We start from the raw sequence: 26865 nt of genomic DNA on the forward strand, positions 1-26865 counted from the left end.
TATCTTAAAGCATTAACAATCCAACAGCAAGTGCTGTCTGGTTGTGAATAAGCCAGTATACAATATTGTATATACACTGTGTAGAATTCATTTCACTATAATATGGCTCAGAGGTATTTTAGCTGGATCCCTTACTGTATAGGGCTGTATACTTCATTATCTTAAAGGGCGAATACATCTCCTCATGGCTGGGGACCATGTCACCCACCATGATGCTCCTGCTTGCTGCCAGGGAAGGGCCAATGTGTTTTCCCAGCGTCAAGGATCAACACCACAGGATCCCAGCCTCTGGCCTTGCTGGGAGACGAGCTGGCCCTGGAGGCCACTCAGCAGCTGACCACTGCCCCAGCAGTAATGCAAGCCATGGCAGTGGCTACAGTCGTAGACAAATAGTAATAAATAAGCAGCAAAGCACTGTGACTTGACAAGCCTTAGGCATCCCCAGGGATTTGTAATGGGATATGGAGGTTTTCACCTCCCGGTCTCTGGTTCACATTTCAAATCCAGCCCCGCTCCGAAGTGACCAAAGGTCATTGCCAGGCTCAGTCGCCCGTGTGAAGATGTAAATGGCCTCATTTCTCTAATTCCTCAAGTGAGGCTGGGGAGAAGAGCTGGGTTTGTTTGGGGTTTATGATCCTGATGGAAGAGCCCAACAGCAAGGCTACCTGTGCAGATCCTCAGCCTGTCCCAGAGCTTAGTCCTGGATCCCATGGTCCAGATGTGATGGGAGGGCAGAAAATGGGTCCTTCTAACCAAACCTTGCACAAAAGGCAATGGTGACAGTGCAGCCCCGGGCCCTCTCCAGCTGTGCCCTGGCTCCATAAATAGTCCTGGGGAGCCTGGGCATGGTCAGGCTCCCATAGACCATGCCAGCTTTGATTTCTTAATGCCATCTCTCTTCCTCCCAAGCACTAGGCTGAAGCTGAGACCAGGGGAAGAGCATTTATGACCTTTCCCTGTTTCACTCTGCTGGCAGGGAGGTGACCAGGGCTGGGGTGTTCCTGCCCCATGTCAGTGCAGAACCATAGCGCTGGTGCTCACGTCACTAGACCTTTGCAGCGGCCCCTCCAGCCCACACATTTCTCATACCATTCAGTGGGGTATAGGGTTCGTTTTCCCTTTGTGTCGATCACCAGAGCAGGTCAAGGCTGACAGATGGACCTGCATAGGTTTGTCAATTGCTCTGGATTCCCAGGCACGGAGGTGTTTTATAAATATCCCCTATTATTGCTGTGCTCTATTAATAACCACCTTGGGGAACAATGGGAGCACGCAACAGCTTTGGTCATCCGATGCCAACCAGCCAAGCCTCCGTGGGGCCATGGGACGTTCCCAGAAAAGCATCTATTTGGGGAAGCATAACATTTACACACAAGCCATGGAGATACACAGGTCCATGGAAATGGCCGGGCTGTGGTGCCTGTTCCTGGTGGCATGCTGCCTGGAAGCATGGAGGCTTCTCACCATCCTGGGTCCTCCCCACACCCAACATACGGATGCAGCAGGCCCAGCCTGTTTGCAAACCACCCCTCACCCCACTGTGAGGGGTGCACCAGGGCTGTGACACCAGGAATCAGGTCCTGCCTTTCCTCTTCACCAAGCGGTGCCAGACAGGCAGGGAAGAAGTGTGGCTTGGGGTAAGTTTGGTTCTGCCAGAGACTGTTGTGTTTACAGCTCTTGCAAGATTTGATGAACGTATTCAGGGACATATCCCACCCATTGTCACAGCCTGAGTGTCTGTATCGACATGAGCAGTTCAGGATGAGATGGCTTTTGGGCAGCTTTAATGCTCATTTTGGGGATGAGATGGGAAGTTCAAGAGGCTGATGGAGTGACATCACATGTGTCCTTCTGCAAGCCACTGCTTCCTGCTTGGGCCAGACGTGGGGAGCTCATCGGGAACTCCATACCAGCCCTTGCTGCTGTACATGCCCCCAGTGTGCCCAGGCAAGATGAGACATCCCTCCTTCTTGTGCTGGGTACATGACAGCAGGGCTCAACAAAGGGAGAGGAAGAAAATGATAGGAGGAAGCCCATCCCTTGTTTCCCCATGAGGGGCACGAGCAAGCCCCGCTTCTGCTGGGTTTTACGGTCCCTGCTTGGGATCCTGCCAGGTTCACCAGGGAAAATGGTACTGGGTTTTTTCACATTGTTCCTGATGGCTGGGTACTTCCTGAGACTTTCCAGCGTTGTGGGGAAGGGGAGCAAGAGGAAAACTGAACCTTTTTTTATTTTCCTTCCTTTCGCAATTTCTCTGCGATCACAAAAAGCCATATTGCAGCTAATTTTCCTGCCTCCGTTCACACAGGCATTTTGCAAGGGCACAGGAATTCCTCTATGAAGGACATAGGCTCTTCTGATGCCCCACCGCCAGCACCATGCCTCCCCATGCCCCCTGAGCCACCAACTTATCAGCTTCCTGCATTCAGGAGCTTGGGATGCAGCGCTGGGCCCCGCATCCCACCCACTGCCCTGGCCCATGGTGGCAGAGACAGGGAGTGGAAACAAAGGCAAGAGCAAAGCCTGTGGTGCTGGGACCTTTGCAGGGGCAAAGGTGGGGGTGCAGAGAGGCAGCAGAGAGGCTGCACCCCAGGGCCATGACTGGCCAGCCCCAGTGCATTAGGAAAGGCTCCCATCCCTGTGGGGTGAGGTAACGGGATAGTGCAGAGAACTAACATAACTCACCAGAGGCCACTTGCAGCTGCAGTAACTGCAGCTCTGATCTCACTGACTACACTGATTTACCCAGCTAAGGAGAGAGGTCTAAAAATCTGAAGGGAAGTAAAAGCTGCGGTGTTTTGTGCTCTCTATTAATGACCGGGTCATTCAGCAGCCGTATAAAGAAGTTGCAAAGTTCAGCAGATACCCAAAGGGACTTTCTGTATGATATGAAGATGAAAAATCTTTCAGTTCATCAATTCTGGATAAAGAGAGGTTTTGCATAACCTGAATGTTTCCAGGGCCTCAATGGGAGTGCTGCCCTACCCTCAGTACAGGCAGGGTGCATCATGGATGCTCTTGCTCACATGAGATTGTGTGTGGCCACACTGGCTCTGTCTTGCCATGTTGCAGCTTGCCAGTGAAAGAAAACCAGTGACCCCTAGGGTGTTTGAGAAGGGTCTGTGCTGGGAACAGGCCTTTTTCTTACCCAAAGCACGAGCAGAGCCCTGAGCCAAGCAAGGGGACCCAGCTCTGAGCATCCACCACTCCCTAATTCCTCCCCAGTTCAGCTTTCACTTGCTTTCCCTTAGTAAGGACATTCTTTTTCTCTTTACCAACTGCAAATCTGGGGAAACCTAATGCCAGTATTAAGAAAAATACTTTTCAAATTATCCTTTAGTTCCAACAGCTTAATGTCCTTACACATGCTTAGTGTGGAGTTTCAGCCTCATCTGTCTGCAGCGGGACAGCCTGCCTGGGCTGGGAGCAGCAGGACCCCTTTCATGTTGATGTGTTGGTCCCCTGGCCAGCTGCAGGGAGGAGAGGCCACGTGGAGCATCGGGCCCTCCCAGGATAAGACTCCTGAGAAAGGCTGAGCACAAATAGCTGGTCAGGCTTTTAAGGTTATATCTGCCCATGCTGGAAAAGATGCAATGGGAGGAATGGTCCCTCTTTCAGCATGGCTTGTGCTGAGAGTTTCTATAGACCCTGTGCTCTCTTGCTGGCTCTGAGAGCAGGACCTGTTTCCCACAAGTTCAGTGTGGGCATGGCTGGAGTGGAGCAGTTGAGGTGATGACATCCAGGGGTTATGTGCAGACACAGATGGCCCTTTTGGAGAGTAACAGGACAGGCAGGAGCAAGGCTGCAAAATGCTCTGCTGCTGAACCCTTCCTACCTCCCCATGCTACTGGAGTCCAAATGAAAGCAGCTGTAAGCCAGTGGGGCTGGCTAGCAGCTTGTCAGGTGTTTTTCCAGTTGCAGTGATTAGAGCCTGCACCCTGAACCCTGCCTATGCAGCTCACCTGCATCACATGGCCATCCCACCTGCCATACCGGCTGTTTTCTGGGTGAGGAAACACGTCACCCCAAAGAGGGGCTGCCCTCCACCCCTTCCAGCGCCTTCCTGCTCCACAAATAAGCAGGGAGGTGGTGACAAATGCCAGGTTTGGCCAGGAGACTTTTGACAGCAAATTGAAGCCCCCGCTGCAGGGAGGGAGGGAGTTGTGTGCGTTTGCAGGACAACCAGGAGTGTGGCCAGGGTGAGGAGCCTGCGCTTTTAATGCAAATTCAAATACCAGCCTTATGCTCACCTGAGCAGGGGAAGCTGTGAAAGCCCAGCCCAACATTTAATTTCCTTTACTCTCCTTTTTTTTCTCCCTGAAGTAATGCATACAAAACATCTGGCATTCATCTTTTCTTTCCTTCACATGCACAGCAGAAACCCTGGTGTGAGTCATGTCCATTTAAATATGGAAGCACATCATAAAACCTAATGGAGAGTCCAAGAGGTGAGCTTTTATGTGGTTAAAACTCATAGAGAGGTCAAGATTGTTTGGTTTAAACATGGGGGGTCATTCTGTGCGTGAAGGTGGTCCTGTAAACCTTTAGAAAGGCTGTTTTCTCAGTGCGAGAGCTCAGCTCAGTGCCCTGTGGTTTTACTGTCTGCGTCCTGACAGGGCTGTGACTGCTGCAGGGAAAGGCTGTTGCTCCCATCACCAATGAGGGCGAAACACAGGGTATGGGTCGCATCCTACAAGCATGGGGTGCCCACAGCCTCATGGAGGGGTCTCCAGTCAGCAGCAGAAGGAACTGGGGCTGTGCTGACAATGGGGGATTGGGGTTGTCGCTTCACTCATGGCAAAAGGCAGCAATGGTCACGCTGCCTGTCCTGCAAGACGAAGAGAGCTTTGTATTCACCCGTCACCTATAAAACCTGACATGTTTTATAGTACAGGGAAGAGGAGGAGTGTTAACAATTCATTTCATCTTGTTAAACTCTTTTTTTGTTTTATTGACTCTGAAATAATTTTTGGCGACCATTTATTACTACTTTATTGGCTAGTTTATTGTGACTAAGCACACAATAAAGCAAACCTTCTGGTCAGGTCTGGCATAAAGATGCTGTTTCATCTCCAGATTCTTTTGCCTGGTGTACATTAGCTTGAGCCAAAACCAGGAATCTGCAGCCCAACTGGATCAGGCAGCGCCTGCCTGTCCCTGGGAGAGTCCCATCCCAGTGACTATCCCACCCATGGGCATGGGTGAGTCCCAGCCTGGGGAAGCAAGGGAGAGATCTGCTTCTCTGCTTCTGGAATAGACCACCTCAAAGCTTCAGGCTCCTCCTTGCGGATCCCCTGGACAGGGACTGGTTTTTACTGTAAGCAAACAAGTGAGTTTGGATTATTAGCTCTGGATTATATCAATGCTGATGATCAGGTTAGCCAAGATCACATCCGACTCTCTTCAGGACAGTTTTGGCTGTGACAGGCACCAGAGTTGATGCATCCTGTGTCCTCAGACACCTGCCCCAACCAGAGGCTGCAGATTGAGGACGCAGTTAAAATCATGACAGCCAGGGGCAAAGTCCCTGACAGCTTAGAAGCACTGAGCACTTAGGGTCTTCTCTGTGGTCCTCCCTCCAGCCTTGTCTTCATTACCATAACAATATATCTATTTACTGCTGGTGTCCCTGGTCACCTAATGCTAGCATGCTGAGTGTCTTCACTAATATAAGCCTCTTCCTCAGCTCTCTTTTGCATTTTCCACTATTTAATTCCCAGTTGTCAAGATGGCCCTGGACTGGATAATGGTAGCCTGCACAGTCACCTTTGAGAGTGAAGGAGGAGGTGATGGTCCCTGCTTGAGATACTCCTTCTGCCCTGGGCTCTACTCCAGTACTGTATAGCAGTCAGGTTTTGGTGTGGGGACAGCCTTTGAACAGAATCAGGGAGGAATGGCTGATCCCCATGGTGGTGGAGGACCTCCCTGGTAACTCCCATAGTTTGGGGTCTGATCAAGGGGAGGCTGACACCTCCTCTGGCCCCAGGGATCCTGGGGATGCTCTTCATGCCTCCTGCTCCCCTCCTACAAACCTAAGGGACAAACAGTACCCTCATCTCGCACGGACCTGCTCTGTATCTGCTGTACTCATGTTTATCCATCACCTGCCAGGCTGCTCTCAAGCAGAGCAAAGCAAAGCTGGGTTTCTGCACTCTGGCTAATCTGTGGTTTCTCCTCTGCTGAAGACATTTAAGTGCTTGGGAGAAGGTGCGATTTCATTTAACATCTCTCTGTCCTGTCTCTTGCTGCTTCCTGCCAAGAAACTGTCAGTTCCAGCCGAGCTTCCCGTTTGCTTGTTCTCTGCCATACCGTGAAGTCTGGGCTCGGTTTGTGGCTCCTATAACTGCAGGAAAACAAATCCATTCAGGCACAGGGCTGTGCCTGAATTTCCCTGGGCCCTGAGTTTCCTCCTCCACTATTCCTCCTCTTCCAGTCTTGCCCCTGCTTACTGCTCAAAGGTAGAGAAAATGGGATCTCATCCTAATAAGTAATCCAGGTCAAGATCTTGTTTGAACACAGTCAAAATTGGCCCCTGTCCAGCCTGACTTGCAGCCCTTTGGCTTGCCAAAGCTGAGAGAAGTGGGGAAGACTGTCAAACCAGGCAGCTTTCAGACCCAGACTTGTGCATAAGGGAGACATGCCACTGTTGCTCTGGCATCTCAGCAGGGCATGATGATGGCATTTATCTTGCTCCCTCAGCCCCATTCCCCTGTCACTGTCTCCCCTGCTCTTTAGTCATTTTCAGGTACAAGGTCTGCTAGTCCTTCCAAGGGGTTTCCATGCAGGTCTGGCAGAGATGCTGCCATATGTTTTTCATTTTGATAACTCCCCTATGGTGTCTGTTATCACCCAAGTCTCTATTAAGATTTATTCCTGTTATTGTAGCAGTCATTTTCCCTAGTACATGTGCATTGTATTTGGAGAGAGTCATAACCACTCTCCACATCCAACAGATGCTGTAGTCAGAGCGACTCCTGCTTCCATTTACCAGACCTTTCTACTAATATGGGATTTCACCAATAACCACAAGTGCTGTTCACTCCCCAAGATTTCCACACTGTCATTTCTCGATTGTGTTAGTGGCGAAACACCCGTCAGAGCTCCAGTCCCTCACAAAGCAAAGGTTTTGCTTGGCTTTGCTTTTCAGCCACTTTCCTGTTCAAAGCAGTGAGAGACTCCTGCTCCCAATGGCTGGAGGTCTGAGCAACGGTGGTGGCACAAAGACCCAGGTGGGCAATGGCTGTTGCAAGAGGGGCAAAAGGCTGGTTCCCCTTACCTGTAGGATTTGATGAGGGTGGATTGGGGAAGGGGATGGGATCTGCTGGACCTGGTATATGGGTATAAAAAAAGGCCAAGGTGACTTGCATGGGGCTAGATGCAGGCAGGAGTCAGGCTTCACTGGCATCGGCTTGGTGGAGCCCCATCACAGCTCTGCCCCTTGGCAGGAGGGTATGAAAGAGGTGTCCCCGGTCCCCAGGGGCTAGCAGCGACCCTGGTCTGTCGCTACTTTACTGTGGTCCCTATCACAGGCAGCAGTGCAACTTGGGCTCTGTAAGCACGGCAGCTTGCCCGCAACATCCACAGACCCTTCCAAATTGCCCCTCTTTCATCCCGTAGCAGTTTGGTCAGCTCTTACAGAAGAAAGGAGCTCCAAATGCTTTCCGTGCCTAATAATATCCATCAAAGCATTTCCAGGGCTGAGGCGACGATATACACTGCGGCACGCAGAGCAGGAAATGGGCTTGGGTTTTCCAAAGCTGCCTCTTCCAGCCAGAGCAAACCACAAGATCACGGGAGGACAAGAGCACTGTGCTCGTGGCTTTGTTTGCTCCAGAAGGAATTGATTTGATGAGAAAGGAAATTGGCTTTCTTTAATCTGTCCTTGTGCTAATTCCGCAGAGGAAGGCATGAGCATCGGCAGTTCCCGAAACTGAACCACCCCTCAGTGCCAGTTGGTTCATGCTATTTACAGGGACGATGGTGTGGTGTTTCCCAGGCCAAGGCCCATGTCAAGCACCCATGGACTGCAGTGAGCTGTGCTTGCCAGAGGCAGAGATCCCTCACTCACCTCCATGGCCAGTGGCAGCCAGGGCCCCCAGGGAGCAAGTGGCCAGCACAGCTCAGGCCCCACATGTGTTATGGGTCCCCGTACACATGTGCCTTCCCCAGATGACAGAGGTCCTGCTACTGGCTTCACCAGGGCCAAGTTTTCTCCAGCAAAAGCTGTGAGGAAGGAAACAGCTGTGCTTCTTCTCATCTCTGGGGAGGCCGACTGCGTGCCTTCACATTTCTTCTAAACCCTGTCTCTGAGACCAGTAGAACAGGGAGGATGTTCCTCATCCATCAGCCACATGTGTGCCAACAGGTTAGCTTCAAACACCCTTTTCCATTAAAAATTATTCTTTAGATAATCACAAGAAACATTAAAAAAAAAGTGGGAATTTGGTTTCCTGCTCAGTTCCAGCCTGACATTTCAACTAAAAAGAGGGAAATCGAATTAATGAGTAGGAAGTACAAGAGCTAACTAGGATGTCATCAGAGAAGAGCTAGAAATGGTGCAGTGTCATTTTATACATCAAAACCTAAAGATACAATAAATGAATTATACAAAAACCTAAGACAAGATTATCCTGGATCCTTTTCAATGCCAAACAGTTTTCCCAAGGTGACTAAACACCATCACTGTTGCTTGCACAGAAAGATACTGGGGTGCAACTAACACTACAGAAAGGGGCAGGCTGTTTCCCAGGGTAAAAAGAAATAGCAAATGGAGCTGACAACAACCTATAGGTCACAAAATCCCCTGAGAACAAGCACATCCACAAGTGGCTATAGTGAGAAAGAGAAGGAGAAGGAGGGAAAGGAACAGAGCAGGCCAGCAGAATCAACACTGCTTTTCTGCAGGCAAGCATGGGCTTCAGGAAGAGTCCAGAGCTAATCTTCAGGTCTGGTTTCTGCTCTGAGTCTGCACTCTCCCATATGACGTTAACATCAGCGATCTGCCCTTGGTGACAGTGCAGAGCCCGCTGCCTCTCAGCTGGATGCATTCCAGAGGGTAGAGCTCCAGTACTGACGCAAGAAGAAAAGTCTCCAGGATGGAGTTAGTCTGTTTTTATGCTGGATTGGCTTTGAAGAAGCAGCTGACATCAGCTGAAGCATCTGTTCCTTTTGGTGCTTGGGTGAAGTTTGCAACATGTCCAATGAAATAGCCAGCAACCCAGGGAGAGGATTTATCCCAGTAGGAGCCCTGCAGACTGCTCAGCCTCTCATTAGCGTGCTGAGCCCTGCGGTTTATTGTTTGTGTTAATTTGTTTGTGCTGACATACTGTGTGGTGTTGGTGATTAATATACACCATCATCTGCCACACCAAAACCCCATGAAAAATATGAGCTCCAGAACAAGTGATTTTGATTTTCTTTGCTGTGAGAGGGGACAAGGCAGAACAACAAGGAATGTCAGGGGTATATTACTGGCCTAACAGAAAAGGAAAAAGTCCTTTCAAGGAAGAATCCCTTACAGGCCAGTCTAAAGCAAATGCAGGCAGGGAGCTTTGGAGGACACCTCATCTTCTGACAGTGACTGAGCTCAATGCCCCTCCATGCAAGGACTGTGCTCATCTAACTCAGCCCCGTGCAGGGTGGCACCATCTGGGCTCCCCTATATGGAAGTGAACCCCCAGAGCCAACCTGCATGGCTGCAGCAGCTCCACCGGCACACAGCGCCTGTATGGGTCAGGCCTCAGTGACTGCATCCAAACGAGAACCAGGGTGCCTGTAGCCAAAATAAATGTCTGCACAGGATGCTGCTGCGTGAGCAAGAGAATATAAACCTTCAATGCAACAACCACAACGGAGTCATGGAGAAATGCCTCCCCTTCCGTCTAGCGACTCGGTTGCAAGTGGATGGCTTGAAAACGACTCTCGCTCCACAGAAAGGATCTAGAAAGAAGCAGCAAGGCTTTCCCTTTGGATGCAGGGCAGGGCAGTGTCCTGCGCTCTGCAGCGCTCCTCACCGCTCTTTCCCAGGCTTGTGCTGCGACAAGGAAACACGTTTCAACTCAGCCGGTTTCGGCACCTCAGCACTGGGTGGGGGGGATCCGTCTTTCAAACTAAAAGCGCCTCATTTCCCCGTAGCTGCAGCCCCATTTCATTGTGCGCTCAGGGAGCACAGGCAGCCGAGCAACAGTTACCCTCTCCTCGTTGCAGCTGGGGCGCGAGTGAGGAAAGGGCCAGGCCAGAGAGGACAGGCACAAATTCCCTCTTACTCAGTAAGCGTCAGACGTGTGTATCAGCCTCAGGCAGCAGAGCAGCACCCTGTACAGAGCTTTTTGACAGCATTAATGAATATTAATGAGGACAGGAGTGACAGAGAGTGACTGGTTTTACAAGCGGCTCCTGATGCACTCAAAACCAGATGAGCTCCGGTGCGCTCCTGGGGGAGCCCCAGGTGATGACCCAAACCGTCCCTCTGCCCAGGCTACCCCAGAGCTGCCAAGGGTGCTCTGTGCTCTGGGGCTCGGTGGGGGTCCCAGAAACTTCACAGCCCCAAACCGTGGGCCACACAGGGCAGCTTGCACTGCAGGAGAGCACTGATTCCTCACTGCAGAAGCATGAGCAGTTGGAAAGGGGAAAAAAAAAAAATTAAAAAACGAGAAAAAAGGTTAAAAAGAAGGAGAAAGGGAGAGCCCCACCGGCTGTGTGCTGGGGGAGAATGGCTGACAGTTTTATTTCTGAGAATTTGCCTGTGCGTGATCTCCACATTGGGATCTGCAGGCAAGTGACCCCATAAAACCAGCCTGAAATCCCCATGGCAAATAACGTGAGCCAAGGCTGGCAAGCGGGAGCCAGTGGGCGTGCGAGGGGTGCAGGAGCCCAGTCCTGCTCCCCTGGCCCGGTGGAGTCCTACGTACAGCCGCTGGCTTCCCCCTGCAGGGTGAGGCAGCCCACAGAGCCCCACAAGCTCCAGCATTCCCGTCCCAGGTGCCTCACTGCCTATTAGCGAGGAAATAATTGTTGTTCATGAGGGTCGTGCTGGTTGGAGCAATAATTACTTATCATTGGATGCTTCCTTCCTCAGGGTGTCTATCTCCTTTTTCTTTCATTCGTTCATTCTTTCTTTGTCTCTCTTTCACTCTCACTCTTTATTTATGCATTTATTTCCCTCTGTCCTCCCTTTCCTTTCCTCTCTTCCCTTCTCTTCTCCTCTTCTCTCCTCTTCTCTTCTCTTCTCTTGTCTTCTCTCTTCTTCTCTTCTCTTCTCTTCTCTTCTCTTCTCTTCTCTTCTCTTCTCTTCTCTTCTCTTCTCTTCTCTTCTCTTCTCTTCTCTTCTCTTCTCTTCTCTTCCCTTCCCTTCCCTTCCCTTCCCTTCCCTTCCCTTCCCTTCCCTTCTCCTCCTCTCCTCTCCTCTCCTCTCCTCTCCTCTCCTCTCCTCTCCTCTCCTCTCCTCTCCTCTCCTCTCCTCTCCTCTCCTCTCCTCTCCTCTCCTCTCCTCTCTTCTTGTTCTTTATCTCTCTCTCCCCTAACATTCCTTTCCCTGCCGCGAACCCCAAACGCGCCCACCGGCGGAGCGCAGAGCGGCTGCCTTGCGGTGTCGCGGACCTCGTCAGCGGCGGCCCGGGCCTGAGTCGCTCCCAGCGCGGCCTCGGGTCCCACGTCCCGGCCACCCTGTGTCGCTCCTGCCGCCGCAGGGGGACGAGCCGTGCCACGGGGGCCGCGCACCTGCAGCTCCGGCGCCGGACGGGACGGCTCAGATCCCGCGCAGCAGCGGCGGCGGCGGGGCCGGGCCGGGGCAGTGCCACCCGCGGCCGTCTCTCGGGCGTCCCGGCGGTCGGAGGGGAGCGGCTCGGGGCGGCCGCGAGGGTTCTGGAGAATGTGCAACGGGGGCGAGTGGAGTTGGGGCGCCCCGGGGAAACCAGCGAGCTGCAGGGGCGAGCGAGCCCCGGCGAGCGCCGGTGGGACCCGCGGGGCCGCGCGCAGGGTCGCCGGCTGGCACCGAGCCGTGGTGACAGCACCCCCGACCAGATCGCTCCCGGTGCGGGGATGCGGGTGGGCAAAGTGACTCTGGCCGAACGCCGTGCCCCGCGCCGCTCGCCTCGATCTGCTTTTCGTTTGTCTGTCCTTATCGGTCTGCCCGGCTTTGCGATGCCTTTTCCTGACTTTTTTTTTTTTTGCTTTCTCTTTATGTCTTTGTCTCTTTTCTTTCTTCCTCTTTCCATTATTTTCCTTCTTTTTATTTCCGTTTTTCCTAACCTTTTTTCTCTTTCCTTTCTTTCTTTTTTTTTTTTTCCTGTCTTTCGCTCTGTTTCTTTATTCTTGTTTCTTCCTTTGTTTCTTCTATCTTTCTGTCTATCTTGCCTTGCTTTCTGTCTTTCTGTGCTTCTTTCTGCGTGATACTTGGTTAACACATTTGACTTGAGGATTTGTTAGATGGATTCGTTAATTTCAGCTCCTATAGTCCAAACCTCAGTTGAAAATAATACTAATAGCCGCTGTAGTCGTGGTAATAACGATCACGACTGTAATTGTAATAACAGTAGGCACTGATAACGGTCTCAAATTAAACGCCAGAAAATCCCCGTTTTTTCCCGGGACCCGCGGGAATTACAAGCTTTTTTTTTTTTTTTCACCTGCCGAGATGTTCCTGTCTCCTCTTTATCTCCCCGCCTACAACGAATTCGTAAATATCTGCGACTCCCGTTAGCGAAACCTCGACGAATTGTTACTGCTTATCCTGCAGCACCGCTACCGGCAGCGTCAGCCTTTCCCGTGCCGTTCTTTGCTATCGCTCGCAGCGCACGGGCGGTCGGGCACGGAAGCCGGGAGACGCGGGGCGCCCCGCCGCCGGGCTGCTCATCTGGGAGGGGTGCGGAGAAAGGAGAGTGTGCGGACGCGTGCGATGCCGCTGTTCCGACACTGCGTGGCCCCAGCCCCGGCTCGCTGCCGCTGTCCCCCCGCGGCTCAGCGGGGAGCTGGGGTCGCCGTGCCAAGCCCGAGCCAGGCCGTGCGGGGCCGCCCCCCTTTCCCCTGCAGAGTCCGCGCCCGCCTCCCTACCCCCCCGCAAGCCGGGCTCGCCGGGGGCCCGTAGGGGCGCAGGGGTTGGGGGGCGGGAGGGACGGGGGAGCGGGCAGAAAGGAGGGATCGCGGGAGGAACGTAGAGGAGAGATGCGGGCAGAGGGGTGAGTGTGAAGGGCTGAGAAGGAGAAGGCGGCGGGCGCTGGGGCCGTGTCCCAGCCGGTGCCCGGGGCCGCGGCGCCAGCCCGTCGGGGCCTCGGCGCATCTGCAGCATAGCCCGAGCGCAGGGTGCGCGGGGGAACCGGGCCTGGGGGGCCTGGGCACCTCCACAGCAAAAACGGTGGGAACGCGGCCGTCCGCGCCTGGGGGCACCTGTCCCGGCCCGTGGGGAGCGGTGCCGGTGGGGGAACCCCTGAGAGGGAGGACGAAGGCAGCAGCCCGGGGGTCCGCCTCGCCTGAAAAGTCTGGGGGATTGCAAGGTGCGGAGCCCAAATAGAGGAGGGGGCGGCAGCGGATACCTGCTGCGTGGCGAAGCCTCGCCGGGGCAGGGGAAGGTAGTGGAGCGGCAGGCCAGAAGCGTTGCTGGGGCTCCAGGGGCTGGGGGGCTGCCGTCGGGGAGTGGGGGGCATTGCAACACGTTGCTTTTTTTGCTGCCGCCACAGGCTTTTGCACCACCAGCGTCTGAGCGTCTCGGGGTGAAGCAGTTGTGTGTTCGCAGAGAGAGGAGGAGGGGTCCTGCCCTTCTTCCCTGTCGAGCTCTTGGAGTTTCCGCAGAGCGGAGCCGTTCCCAGCGGTGAAGCGACGGGACAACCTCGATCTTCCCTCTCACCTGCTCGGCCGAGGTGTGAGGAGCACCCTGGGGGAGCAGAACGCCCCCCTCGCCCTCTCCCTGGTGCCCTTCCGACGGCTTCCGGGCTCTATCAATTTCCCTCCAGGGCCCAGGGACGATTGCACAGCCCTGGACAGACCCTCGCTAACGGCGGGGTTAGCAGCCCCTCATTGAGGCTGGATGCGCTTTGCAGAGCTCCGGCGATGCTGAGCGACTGGGGAAGCGGACAGTGCCCGCTGGACGAGACGCCTGGCAAAGCCGACCTCTGGTTTTAGGCCCTTTTGGCGTGCAGGAGAGGGGGATAACGCCGTTTACAGCACTGCGCCGTGCCACCCCCTCCCTCGGCTTTGCTCTGCTGCTGTCGGGTTTCCCCGTCGCGGGGGAGCCAGGGCTGGTTTCGCTCTCCCGTCGTCTCAGCTCTTTTCGGAGCTGCTCGCACGTGGGGGTGAGGGAGCGGGCCGGCGGGGTCTCAGGGGTCATGGGGCCCCAGGGCCGGCTGGCAACGGTTCCCGGAGACCGCTAAGTCGCGACCCCGCCGGGCAGGCCGAAGGGCTCGTCTGTGCCCGGGCTGTCCTCGACGTAGCGCTGCTTCCAGCTGGGGCTTTACCTAAGGAGCAGGGAAGGAGAAAGGAATAAAGCTAGGAAACGGTGAGGGCAAGAAAGTCAGGGGCAGCAACCTCGACTCTGCTGGGGTGCTGGATTCGGGTTTTTTCTTAATTTTCAAGGAAGGCGAAATTTTGTTTCCTCCTGGGGCAGAGGCTGCCCAGAACCGGGCACACCTCTGGGAAGGGACTGTTGTCTGTTCACATCAGCCCTTGAACTCCCTGAGGCGGCTTGCAACTCGCGCCAGCAGCTCTTCGCTTCCCTCCCATACTGCGCCGAGGTCTCCTAACGAAATCCCTTCCCCTCCTCCCTGTATTGCCGCCAGGTAAGCAGCGTGGGTCAGCATTGGGACACTCTTCTGTTTGGCGTGTCCCTGAGCTCGGGGTAGAAAGTGCCCCGGCCGGGAACCCCGCTGCCAGCAACAGCAGAGAAACAAAACGCCGATCGTGTCACGCTCTGCCCTTATGCCGTTAGCTGCAGGAACATATGCTCAAATATGTAAGAGTAGTCTAGATTTTTCTCTGCAAATATTTTTACCACATCCAAAGATAATATTTCAACAGAAGAATCAAGCCCCGCAGGCTACAGACAGGGCAGCTATATATAACCCGCTTGCTCACTCCAGCTCTCCGCGCATCGCTCGGGTTATGCAACCCCCATCGCGGCGGTAGCCACCGGCGCGCCCCACGGCTCCGCCCGCCCCGTCGGGGCATATCCCCTGGGATCTCGGTGCAGCCACCCGCCCGGAGGAACCGGCACCGGGACTGGGACCGGCACCGGGACTGGGACCGGGGTCGGGACTGGGACTGGGGCCGGGCCGGCCCGGCGGGGCTCGCCCAGCGCCGATGTGGAGGAAGGGCCCGGGGAACGCCGCAGCGCTCCGAAGGGCCGGTGCCGGGCGGTGAGTAGCGCCTCACCCTCGCCAGGACAGAGCGGGGAACCGGGAAAGCCGTCCACGGTAGCCAGGGGAGAGCGGCCCCCGGTCCAGGCGGGCCGTGCAGGTGCTGCCGGCAGAGAGGGCTCTCACGCCGGGCCGGGCAAACCCTCGCCGGCCGCCCCACCGTTGCTTTCCGTTTTCTCCGGTTTTTTTTTGGCGAAGGAAATGCTCGAACGCCCGCGGGTGCTTTGGTGGTTTGGTGGCTCGGGACTGGAGGGTCACATCCTGCCCCGGCGAGACGGCACCTGCACCCGCAGCGCGCCCCGACGTGCCCGGCGCTGCGGCCGCTCGAACTGCGAATCCCCGGGCCGAGCCGGAGCAGCCTGTGGCACCGTGGTGGATAAGGGCTAGAGGAAGGGAGCAATCCTCCCTCTCAGTGCCGGACATCCGCAGCTTGACTACGGGCTCGGCTCGGCTCGGCTGGGCTCGGCTCTTCCCTTCCCGTCGGCCGGTTCCCGGTGCCGTGATTGACACCGTCGACCCCTCCGCCCGCCCCGCAGCACATCCCATCCCTCCCCGCCGGCAGCTCGCCGTGCCCGGGAGGCGGGGAAGGGCCTCCCCAGCCCTTTGACACCGTCTCGGCAGGAGTTTCACTTCGCTTTCGCCGCTGCCGCCGCCGCTTCTGCAGGCAAACACCCCCGGCTTCCATGTGACGCCTCCCAGCCACTGAATGGGGGAAAGCGCCTATAAGGGAGACACTTTCCCTACGTGCAGGAGAAAAGGAGGGGACGGGGGGGGCAGAAGCAGGAGGTGGTGGCTAGGGGGAAGGAAAAATAGAAAAATAAATTAATAAATCGCAGGGAACGAAGTTGAGGGGAGAGAAACCAGGACCCTGGGGAAGAAATTCGTGGGGATATTTCTTTATTCACCCCCCTACCCTGTCCCCTCTCCCTGACAGGGATCTATCCAGCCGTTGCGGTGCTCGGTGCTGGCTGCAAAGGGGCCCGGGGAAGTTTCTTGCTCCCCAACGCCCTTCCCGGGGGGGGACACTGAGACTTTAGGTTGTTTTCTGGTGTGGGTTTTTAGTTGTTTTGGGTTTTTTTAAGGTTCCCTCCCCCCCGTCTGGAAGGAGGGGGGTCTCTCTCGCACCTCCCTGGATGGTGTGGTAGAAAGGAGGGGAGTGAGGTGGTGGGAGGGGGGGCTCGTGGTGGGAGGCTGTCGCGGCTGCTGCTCCTGCATTGGTGTCTCCCCTATGGACGAAAACAGCCCTCTGTCTCCCAAGGCAAATGCTTTCAGTATCGCCTCTCTGATTTCAGTCGCCGCCGCCGCCGAGCAAGCAGGGAAGGGAGCGCTGGAGGAGCGGCGCGGCGGCCGCAGCGCGCCCGCCCGCCCCGGCTGTCGCCCGCAGAAGATGCACTTCAGCACCGTCACCAGGGACATGGAAGGTGAGCGCTGCGCCCGGCCCCCCATGGCCGCGGGTCGGGATCCCGGCCACTGCGTCCCGGGGTGTTTCTGTGAGTCCCGGCCCCGCGGCCGGGCCAAGGGGAATGCACAGAGCGCGGCCTGCCCGCTGAGCCGGCCAGAGGGGTTTTGCCGGGCCCCCTCGGTCTTTCTATGGAGAATGAGGCTCTGCCCGAACCCCAGTGGCGGCTTCCGACGGCTCTGCCGCTTGGATCCGCGTCTCCTCGGAGGTTCTGGAGCATCCCCCGACTGTGCCGGCCGTGCCCATGGCAGCGGCGGGCCGGGGCTCGGCTCCCGCCGGCTCTGTAGCCGCTGTCCGGCCTGGGAACTGCGGCGGAAATAACTCGAGAGACCCCCAGGACCTCGAGGAGCCCTTCAGCATCGGAGGGAATCCGAAGGAACCGTCCGATCCCCAGGGCGGCCTGTCATGCGCCGCAGGGCCCGCTCAAGCAGGCGCCCAAGGGCTGCTCGGACGGGGCCGTTCCGGCGCTCCTCGGCGCGGACCCGGAGCTTTGCTTTGGTCCCCGACTGTTCCCCCTCTCTCGCCGGGGGATGGAAATAAGGGAGGGAATTGCCACTCGAGGTCTACCTGTCCCCTGTCAGCCGTGGCCCCAGAGCGAGGGACGTTACCTGCAGCACGGCAGCTACACGGAAATAAGAACCGGTTTCTGTCTTTGAGTTCCCCCCTCCTCCTCTTTTTTGTTATTTTTCTTGGGGGGGGGGGGGGGGATGTTACGGGAGAAGCAGTGTCTGTGGAAGTTTGCTTTGTCCCGAATCGTGTGCAGCAAGGGAGGCCTTCTGCAGAGATCGCACGGGCTCTGCACCGCCGCGGCTCTTGGCAGATCTCTGGGATTTGCAAGGGGGAAAAAAGAAAAAAATAGAAGAAAAAAAAAGAAAAAAAAAGAGCCGAGGCAGGCAGCGGGAGCAGCGAGCTCCCCGCCTGCCCCGGGGGGAGCGGGGCTGGGGCCAAGCAAAGCGGAAAGGGGGAGGCGCCCCGCTGGGCTGGGCGCGGGGCAGGAGAGGAGGCGGAGGGCACCCCGCGGAGCCGGCCGGAGGCGGGGGCCGCACGGAGCGGCGCGGAGCTGGGGTGGGGGGGGAAGCGGGAGCCGGAGCGGAGCCCTGACCGCCTGTTTTTGGAATGATTTCAGCTATCTCCAGCCCCTGGCTCACCCAGCTGTCCCATTTTTGCGATGTTGCAGCTTTCACGGCCAACAGCCTGAGCAGCCTGAACGCCTCCGGGGGTTACCACCTCTCCCCTTCCCCGGGGGACCCGTACGGACAGCATGAGCCGCCGCACTACGAGCCCTGCACGGCTCAGCAGCATCCGCACCCGCCGCCACAGCCCCAGCACGGCTACCCCTTCGGCGGGGCGGCGGCGGCAGCCGGGGCCAATCCGCCGCCCCCAGGCCCCGAGCCGCCCGAGGGCGCCGGGGGAGCCGCCGCGGGGCCGGCCGCCGTCTCGGGCTGCTCCGCCGGGTCGGCCGCCGCGGCCAAGGCGCCGGTGAAGAAGAACCCGAAGGTGGCCAACGTGAGCGTCCAGTTGGAGATGAAGGCGCTGTGGGACGAGTTCAACCAACTGGGCACCGAGATGATCGTCACCAAGGCCGGCAGGTCAGTGCGGAGCCTCTGAGCAGCCCGGTTTTCCACCCGCTCCCTCCGGCCCCGGGCACCCCGACACGCCGGGGCGGTTGAATTCGCGGTTCGGCGTAAAATCGAGGCTGGACAAGGGCGAGCTGCGGGGCGGCTCGGCCCGGCGGTTGCCGTCATTGTATCCTAGCGCTTCTCCCGGGGCGAAATCTGCGAGCTCTTGCGGCCCGAAGGCCTTGGGTGCTGCGGGGAGGAACTCGCGGCTCCTGCAGGCTGGAGGCGAAGGTGTGCGTGAGGCGGCCCGGTTCGGGGAGCCGCGGCGTGCGCTGCGCCGCCGGCTTTCACATCCGCTGGAAAGGGCGCTGTGCTCCTCCGGGAGCTTTCGGCTTTCGGTTACCCCACACGGGACTTAGATCCGTGTTTGCGGAGAACGCTGTGCTCCCGGGGCGGAAAGCGACGGCACGGGGCGGGGAGGAAAAGTCAACAAACCAACCCGTGTGGTACCTGTAACTAATTTTTTTAGCACGGGCAGAGCTTTTCCTGCCGGCAGGGAAGCAAACAGACCCTCAATTCTGCACCTTGAAACGTCTTCCAGGACTGTTGCATTTCCTAGCTCTTCCGTAACGAGACCGGCTATGCCCGGCTCTCCTTGGCCCTGCTCCGGACGCTCGGCTCGGCGGGCCAGGACCCCGCTCCCGGCCAGGGAACAAAGGAAGCGGTCGATGCGATCGCGTTAGAAACGAGCAAAACTTGTGGGGGAGAACAGAAGCCCCAATCACGGGGGCATTACTGCATTTAGCCGCAGTCTCCGGGAAGCACCGGAGCTTTCCCCGCGCGGGCTCCGGGTAAACGCTGCCTTAGGGGGGAGCAAGCGCATTGCTCGGGCTCGGGTCTCTTCCCTTGGTTTAAAATGATCCGGCGGGGGGAGAAAAGAAAAACAAACAAACTATCAAACCCCGCGGTGCCGGCTCGCACTGAGCCGCAGGGCTGGCAGCAGTGGGAGCCCCGGGTGCTGCTGCAGCTCCGCCGCCGGGGAGAAGGGCGCAGCGCTGCCGGTTGGGCTCCGCTCCGAAAGGGCCCAGCACAAGCGATGACCGCCGCCGTGCGCTCCCGCTTTCCCTCCAGCCGTTTTGAGGGTCCCGAAGGTGCAAAAAAAAGAAACTTTTCTGTATATACGCGGGGGGGTGGGGGGTGGGTTGTTTGGTTTGTTTTTTTATCAGCAATTTACTAAAGTCCCCGCGGTACCGGGCGGAGGGGCTGGCGCGGCGGTACGGGACCCCGGGCTTGATTTCCCTCAGCCGGTGCCTGCCCCGGCGCCGGGCTGCGCAGCCCGCAGTCTCCGGCCGCGGCCCTTGAGCCCGGCGCCGGGATCGGCGCTGCTTTCCTTAGCGGAAAAGGTCGTTGAGGCTCCAGGCGGAGGCTCTCTGCAAACAGGAGCTCTTCGATCTGGCTTTCTTGACTCTCCCGGGACAGTGAAAGCATTGAAAATATCCCACTCCAAAAGGGCTCGGAAATGAACCAGCTCGACTTGAATGAGAGGCTTTTTCCCGCTTCTCTTCCCTTATTTTCTGACACCGACAGATATCCAGACAGGGGGGTAAAAACAGGGGAAACCGGGGTAAAACCAGCAGGAAAAGAAGGGCACAGCGAAAGCGCTGCGAAGCCTGTTCTCTCCCAGCTCCTCTGGGCTGGCCCTGCTGTTTGTCTAGGTGGGTCTTATCATCTCAGGTTGTTTGTTTTAAAACTAAGTTTTAAAACACGAAACACCGGAACTGGAGCTAATGGGGGCTTTTACACCTTTAAAAATAATAATAACAGAGGGAGCAATTGAAAACGTCCGTCAGAATTTGTTAAAGCGTTGCAGAGAGCGAGGCGCAGCGCCCGATCCCGGTGCTGCTCGGCAGTGCCGGGCCTGGGCTTGAAGGTGCTGCGGGGCCAGAGCCCGCTGCCCATCGCCCTGGCAGGCAGCCTGTCCTCGGCGTAGAGCAACGGCACACAACCAAAAAAGCTCCGGGAAGAGGCACGGCGGGTCCGGCCGTGCGCCCCGAGAATGAGCCGGAGGGAGGCTCCGTGTCCGGGTTTGATCCGGGTTGTTTTTACTGGGGGTGTTGGGAGTTTGGTTTTTCAACGGCTGCAAATCACCTTCCTGAAATGCCGCCCGCTGCTGCTCGCTTCGTTTCCTACTCGGGGCAAGAAGTGTAGCAAACAAAACCGAAGCCTTAACGAGCCCCAGTGCGAGGGCGAATCCCGCCAGGGAGCCGAGGGCCAGGCCCTGTCCCCGGAGGGAGGTGGGGTTGCCCGACCCCATCCCTTAGCCCACCCCCGATCGCATTTTCCCCATAGCCCCTCGAAGGGATCGTGCCCTCCCCGAGCGTGGGACCCGCGCCTCCGGCTATAGCTTGAGGTCCCCAGGGGCCTGCTCAGACTAGGGCAGCGGGGACAGCCCTGGGGGCGAACTGCCCTGCCCGGAGCCCCGGGCACCTTCGTGCTCTCATTTTGTCCCGTAAAGGTGCGTGGACAGGGAGCTCGACCGGGCTCTGACAACGAAGCGGAGCCGAGAGCGGGTTCGCTGGTGGATCCCCATTGCCCTCTAGTCCCTGCCCGCCGCGGGGTGTGTTTGCCCTCCGGGCTGCGGGAGTTCTCCCGCTGGCCCCAGAGACCACAGTGCTGGTGTAACCGCTGCTTTAAAACGGGTACAGATTTGGGGGAGAAGTTGCAGAAGTGGGAACCCTCACATCGCCCGCAGGAGGTTCTAGACATCCCCCCCGAGCTGCCTGAACCTCCCAGGGCTCTGCCAGCAGCTCAGCGTGGTGTGTCCAGAGACGGGGTAATGCCTTGCATCTGCCTCAAATCAGGTCAGCTGGAAAAGGATGAGGAAACTGAGGGGAGGAAATTCTTTTCACTTATGTCTCCCCATGACAAAGGTTGTGGTGGTACTTGTCTCCCCTTCTCCACTGGGACAGTTTGGGTGTCCAACACGGACGGTCCTGGAGCCGGCAGGAGAGGCAGGGCCCGGCTCATTCTGTGGGATGCTGCCGAGGGCCAGGGGACACGGCAGCCTCTCCTCACTGCCCTGCAGCATCTGTCTTTGTCTCCCATTCTGGCCGGCAGTTCCTGCGGGGGGGAGGGGGGTGTCGAACATTGCAGCTGGGCAGGAATCAGGGCAGCAGGAGGTGGGAGGACTTGGGAGGTTGTGGGGCTCCCGTTCACAGCACCCCCGGTCAGGGAGGATGCGATTATCTGCATCAGCCCCTCAGGGCTCCCATTGCCACTCATCTCAGTTCTGCTCTCCCTTCCCTCTGTGCCAGGCGCATGTTCCCCACCTTCCAGGTGAAGATATTCGGGATGGACCCTATGGCTGACTACATGCTCCTCATGGATTTTGTCCCTGTGGACGACAAGCGATACCGGTAAGTAGCACACTGCCCATCCCGTGTGGTGTCGGGGTGAGTCGGGGAGAAGACGTGGGATGTGGCTGCCCTGGGGTCTGTTTCACACCATTACGAGCTTGGGACAGGGAGGGGCTCGGCTGCACTGGGCACGGACCCATGGGGCCTCCTCGGCTTTCTCACAATGCCTGCAGCCGGACCGGGCAGGAGCTGCCTTGTGTTTCCCAGAAAAGCCCTCCCAGTCCTGCTGCTCCACGTCTCCACCCGGCAAAAGCCCCTTGCTCCCTAACGAATATTCCCCGGTGGTTCTCGAGTGCTGGAGCCTCTCGGCTGGGGCTGGTGGCTCAGCAGGGCTGTACCGTACCTGCCAGGGAGCAAACTGGGTGCTTGGGTGAAGAGAGTAGGGTTTGTGCAAAGGGCACGGGCCATCTGAGCCCCAAAACCCTGGCCCTTGTTTCCAGCGTCAGTGTGGGAAGGCCTTGGAAGCTGGCGACTTGCAAGGCAGCGATGGGGTCTGGTTTGGCACCCCTTTAATTTGAAGTCAGTGAAAAGCGCATTATGTTTTTAGCTTCAGATCAGGACGCTGAGCAGGCAGCCGCGTAGGAATCGCAGGGTCCGATACATAAATATTTAGACAGATATCCAAATTCTCAGGGCGTCCTAGAAATGTTTGCTTGTCAAGGGAAGTGGGATATATAACATCCAATTGAGTATATCTTTAAAAAGTAATGTTTCTGCTCAAGCCCAATGGTGTCTAATTCCCCCTGTGCAAACACTGGCTTTTAAAGTAAACACGTGTATAGAAGATTGGTTTCTCTGTTTTAAATGTTACTGTTTAATATGTACTTTGAAAGAATGAAACAAGGCTGCTAAACTCTGGACCTGCTATTAATCTACACATAACTTTTCAGTCTTCACTTAAAGCCAGAATATTACTGTATAGAAGGCTCCCTTTCACCCTGTAAAAGTTATTTTAGGGGAAGGGGGAGCTTTCGTGGCTTCTCTTCCAAATCTGTGCAGGTAGCTATAAATTTCCTCCATCCTGCAGATTTTTCTCCTGCCAGTTCCGTTAGCGACCTGCTAAACTATTAATTCTCCCCTCAACGAGTCTAGCTGTGGAGAAGAGCTCACTTGCTGCCGTAGGACATGAAGGGACATGGGGGACAATATCCCCCCCCCCCCCCCCGGCCGGATCCTGCGCGGCCGCGGCGTGCTGGGTGGGAGCCGTTTAACCGCGTCTGAGGGTGCGTTCTCCCCCCGGCAGGTACGCCTTCCACAGCTCCTCCTGGCTGGTGGCCGGCAAAGCCGACCCTGCCACCCCCGGGAGGGTGCACTACCACCCCGACTCCCCTGCGAAAGGGGCGCAGTGGATGAAGCAGATCGTTTCGTTCGATAAGCTCAAACTGACCAACAATTTGCTGGATGACAACGGGCATGTAAGTGTTGCCGGGCGAGGTTGCACAGACTCCCCGTCCCGTGGTTCCCGTGGGGTGCCCTTGCCCGCACCGCCCCCCCCCCCCCGCCCCGGGTACGGTAGCCGGCAGGGCCGGGGGCTGCGCTCTCCTCTCTCCATTCTCCGCCTGAATCAGTTATTGTCTCCTTGCTCGTTTTATCATTCAGATCATTTTGAACTCCATGCACAGATACCAGCCGCGTTTTCACGTGGTCTACGTGGACCCCCGGAAAGACAGCGAGAAATACGCGGAGGAGAACTTCAAAACCTTCGTCTTCGAGGAGACGCGCTTCACAGCCGTGACCGCCTACCAGAACCACCGAGTGAGGAGGCAGCGGGGCCCGGGGCAACCGAAAACAGGGGTTGGGGTCGCCGCGGAGATACCGCTGGTGCATGCGCGCCCTGGTCCGCGGTGCGGGAGTACGGCGGGGCGGGATTCCCGCACCCTCCTCCCCATCTGCTAAACCCTGTTCCGATAGCCGGGGAGCTGAGCTGAGCTCTGCGTCCATGCACACGGAGGAAGCGATGTGAGCTGCAGCCCCACGGCCGGCTCCCCCCCGCCCGAGGGGAGCTCATTACCCGAGGCTGGAGCTAGTTGGGAAACTACAGGCTTCCCGCTGCGAAATGTCACTCTCAATTTGTTAGGATAAATGTGCGATTTTACTTCTCTAAGCTCGTAGCGGTCAGTTCCTCCCTAGAATACAATTACATGTTTAAAAAACTGAAACGAAACAAAACAACCCACCCCCCTAATTTGATGTGGATTTCTGGGCAGCAGTTAATCCAATTGCTTCTTTAAATCGCATTAGTGTAACGTAAAGAGCAGAAATCCCAGCCGCGAGAGCAAATACGGATTCAAAGCAGGGGCTTTTCAGTGCTGCTCGGAGCCGCCCCACTCCGCTCTGAGGCCGCAGCTGGTGCCACCCTCTGCCGCGGCTCCCGCGCATCGGCCTGGGATCTCCCGGGGTCCCTGCCGGGGCCAGAGCATTGCTGTGCCTTTAAGGGGCTTCGGAGTCCCTCCCGGCTGGCATTTGCTGATGGCTCCGGACAGCTGCTCTTTCTCTCCTGCTTTCTATCAGTTTGACCTCTAAGGCTGGAACTGTCACTGAGGGGCTTAAAGTTTGTTTTTCAACCCATTCCGGAAACTCACAATCACTTACTTTATCCATGGATTTGCTTAAATATAGAAAATGTCCTGCCTTCTCCAGTCGAATTAAATAAATACATAAGTATGATTTATCCAGTGACTTGTCTTAGCTGCTCCAGTGGTGACCCATATAATGTGGCATTTTCTTACAAGTGCATTTACACAGCTCTTGCAGCCAGTGCAGCCACCTCTCCCTTCACCTTGAACTCCTATTAGATAGTGTCCTAGCCAGTGTTTTCTAACAGAGGGAAAGCACATGTTTGTGCTCTGTGGCAGAGCATGTCCAGCTCCCAAACCCAGCTCAGGGGCACGCTTGTTGTCTGACCAGGGGCCCTGTGTATGCCACTTTGAGACATTTCCCTGCTTCTCCCTACAGATCACACAGCTGAAGATCGCCAGCAACCCTTTCGCCAAGGGATTCAGAGACTGTGACCCTGAGGACTGGTAAGGCTTTGTCTTATTGACTGTCACTACACCCCACACTCGGCCCCAGTTCCACATGCACCTGCCCAGCTCACATCTGCACAAGGCTTGCGTGGAAGCTCAGGGGATGCAGTGCCCCATTTGCCAGCTGCAGCTCACAGCAGCAGCACTCGAAGTGCTCATTCTGTTGCACCATTGGTATCACTTCTCCCTTTATTCTTCCAGGCCCAGGAATCACAGGCCAGGGGCTCTTCCTCTCATGAGTGCTTTTGCCAGATCCCGGAATCCAGTCTCTTCCCCAGCACACCAGAATGGGACAGAGAAAGGTGAGAACCCGCAACGGCCTGGCCAGCCTGACATCCGGGACCACAGTGCGTGCATGCTCGGGGCCAGCCCTGCTTACCATGCGGGTGTACTGCTGCCTGCAGCAGGCACAGCTACAGTGGTTATGAGCTTTGCAGAACCACCTATTTTATTTAACAAACATAGCCACCTTCATAGCCTAATTAATTTGCCCTAAGTCTAAAAGACTCACAGCTGTTGTGCTTAAGTAACTTTGCTGCTTTAAAACACACCACCCTCTTCCTTTAGTATCTCTTTTTTGACTTTTTGGCAGCAAGTTCAGCTTTTCAGGCAGGGGTGCAGCGATAGCCACTGGCTCTCCTCACAATGCCCTTTTGACACGCAGCACATTCAGGATTGACCCGCCCCCATTCAGGAGCTTCAGTCAGGTCGAACAGCACCTCTGCCCATTGACTCCTTTTCCATTACGCAGAGCAAACAACTGCAGGGACAACCAAGGCCCTTTCTTCCAACACACTCCAGGCCTGCAAAATAAAGGGAAGTCTGTATTTGTTTAGTGTTACACAATTGCAAAAATTTCAGGCGTGTACCAGCTTGTCAGTCAATCCAGCTCCATTTATCTCAGTCAGAAGGTCCCGTCCCACAGGCCCCGGTTCCTGCTGCATGCCGCTGCGCACTGCGCTCGCTGCCAGCCTCGCTTCTACGGTCGCGCACCGCTTTTCCGCGTGTTGAAGCGAGCCGCTGCGCGGCGGCGCTGACGCTGTGTGCTCCCGCAGATGCTGCCGAGAGCCGGCGGGAGTTCGAGCGGGAGGCGGCCGGCGGGACGGCGCTGCACGCCGAGGCCGCGCACCAGCAGCTCATGTCCCGCGTGCTCAGCCCCGCGCTGCCGGGCGGCGGCGGCGGCCTGGTGCCCCTGGGCGGTGCGGGCGGCGGCCGGCCCAGCCCTCCCCACCACGAACTGCGCCTGGAGCCCGCCGCCTCGGAGCCGCTCCACCACCACCCCTACAAGTACCCGCCGGCGGCGGCCGCCGCCGCCTACGACCACTACCTGGGGGCGAAGAGCCGGCCCGCGCCCTACCCCCTCCCCAGCATCCGCGGGCACAGCTACCACCACCACCACCATCACCACCACCACATGAACGCGGCGGCCGCGGCGGCGGCGGCTGCCAACATGTACTCGTCGTCCGGTGCGCCCGCCAGCTACGACTACGGGCCCAGATAACGGGGCCGCCGCCGCCGGCGCGACAGACTGGCCGCGGCCGCGCGTGCCGCGACCGTTACCGTCCTTTCCCCGCTTCCCGCCTTTCCTTCTCTCCCCGCCTCACGAGTGAGCTGATAGGCCAGCGCGTCCTCATCGACACCCGCAGAGACCAATCGCAGGACGCCGGAGCCCCCGTCCCGGTGCCGCTCGCAGCCGCCGGCGGGCCGCGAGGCGGTGTGTGGTGAGGGGCCGGGCGGTGTGGCCCGCCGCTGCACTTTGATGAATGAAGCCATATGTCCTTCTGTATCTTCACCCTACCCCCGCGCGTCCGTTATGCGGTGCCCCCGAGCGCGCCGGGCACTGAGGGCCGCTGGAAGCGGTGGGAGGACGGGAAGCAGCAGCGGTGAGGTGACTCGTTCCTTCTCACTCACCCGCCGGCTCCTGCGATGGAGCTCTGGTGTTGCCGACAGTTTTGGCGGTGTCACGGGTGTTTCCCGGCCCAGCGGGGTGTGTACGGTTAGCACCGGGCAGGGAGCGCTGCGGGGCTGGCCGTGAGCACCGGCGGCACCGGGCCCCGGGGT

The 26865-nt window shown here is 57.2% G+C and overlaps 1 protein-coding gene across 4 annotated transcripts; it reads left to right on the forward strand.

Moving 5' to 3' along the window:
• Positions 1 to 15106: 15106 nt before the first annotated feature.
• Positions 15107 to 26484, forward strand: TBX1 (T-box transcription factor 1). Of its 4 annotated transcripts, none has more exons than XM_065692809.1 (9): positions 15107 to 15344; positions 16637 to 16765; positions 17930 to 18392; positions 21677 to 21778; positions 23022 to 23193; positions 23378 to 23533; positions 24734 to 24801; positions 25006 to 25106; positions 25860 to 26484. In XM_065692809.1, the coding sequence occupies exons 2-9, from the start codon at positions 16732 to 16734 to the stop codon at positions 26303 to 26305; spliced, it is 1542 nt and encodes a 513-aa protein (XP_065548881.1). In that variant the 5' UTR covers positions 15107 to 15344; positions 16637 to 16731; the 3' UTR covers positions 26306 to 26484. The 4 variants fall into 4 exon arrangements, with proteins under 4 accessions (XP_065548881.1, XP_065548884.1, XP_065548882.1 ...); XM_065692812.1 differs by having other exon boundaries at positions 17981 to 18392; XM_065692810.1 differs by lacking the exon at positions 15107 to 15344 and adding an exon at positions 16180 to 16227.
• Positions 26485 to 26865: the final 381 nt, after the last annotated feature.

The sequence above is a fragment of the Lathamus discolor genome, chromosome 12 (genome assembly GCF_037157495.1).
Source record: "Lathamus discolor isolate bLatDis1 chromosome 12, bLatDis1.hap1, whole genome shotgun sequence".
In the NCBI taxonomy this organism is placed as follows: Eukaryota; Metazoa; Chordata; class Aves; order Psittaciformes; family Psittacidae; genus Lathamus; species Lathamus discolor.

Bases quoted from the DNA above. Each gene is read 5' to 3' on its own strand.
- TBX1 (XM_065692809.1), top strand. From the start codon at position 16,732: ATGCACTTCAGCACCGTCACCAGGGACATGGAAG. The intron at 16,766-17,929 runs GTGAGCGCTGCG...GAATGATTTCAG, and splicing joins CGTCACCAGGGACATGGAAG to CTATCTCCAGCCCCTGGCTC. The intron at 18,393-21,676 runs GTCAGTGCGGAG...CCTCTGTGCCAG, and splicing joins ATCGTCACCAAGGCCGGCAG to GCGCATGTTCCCCACCTTCC.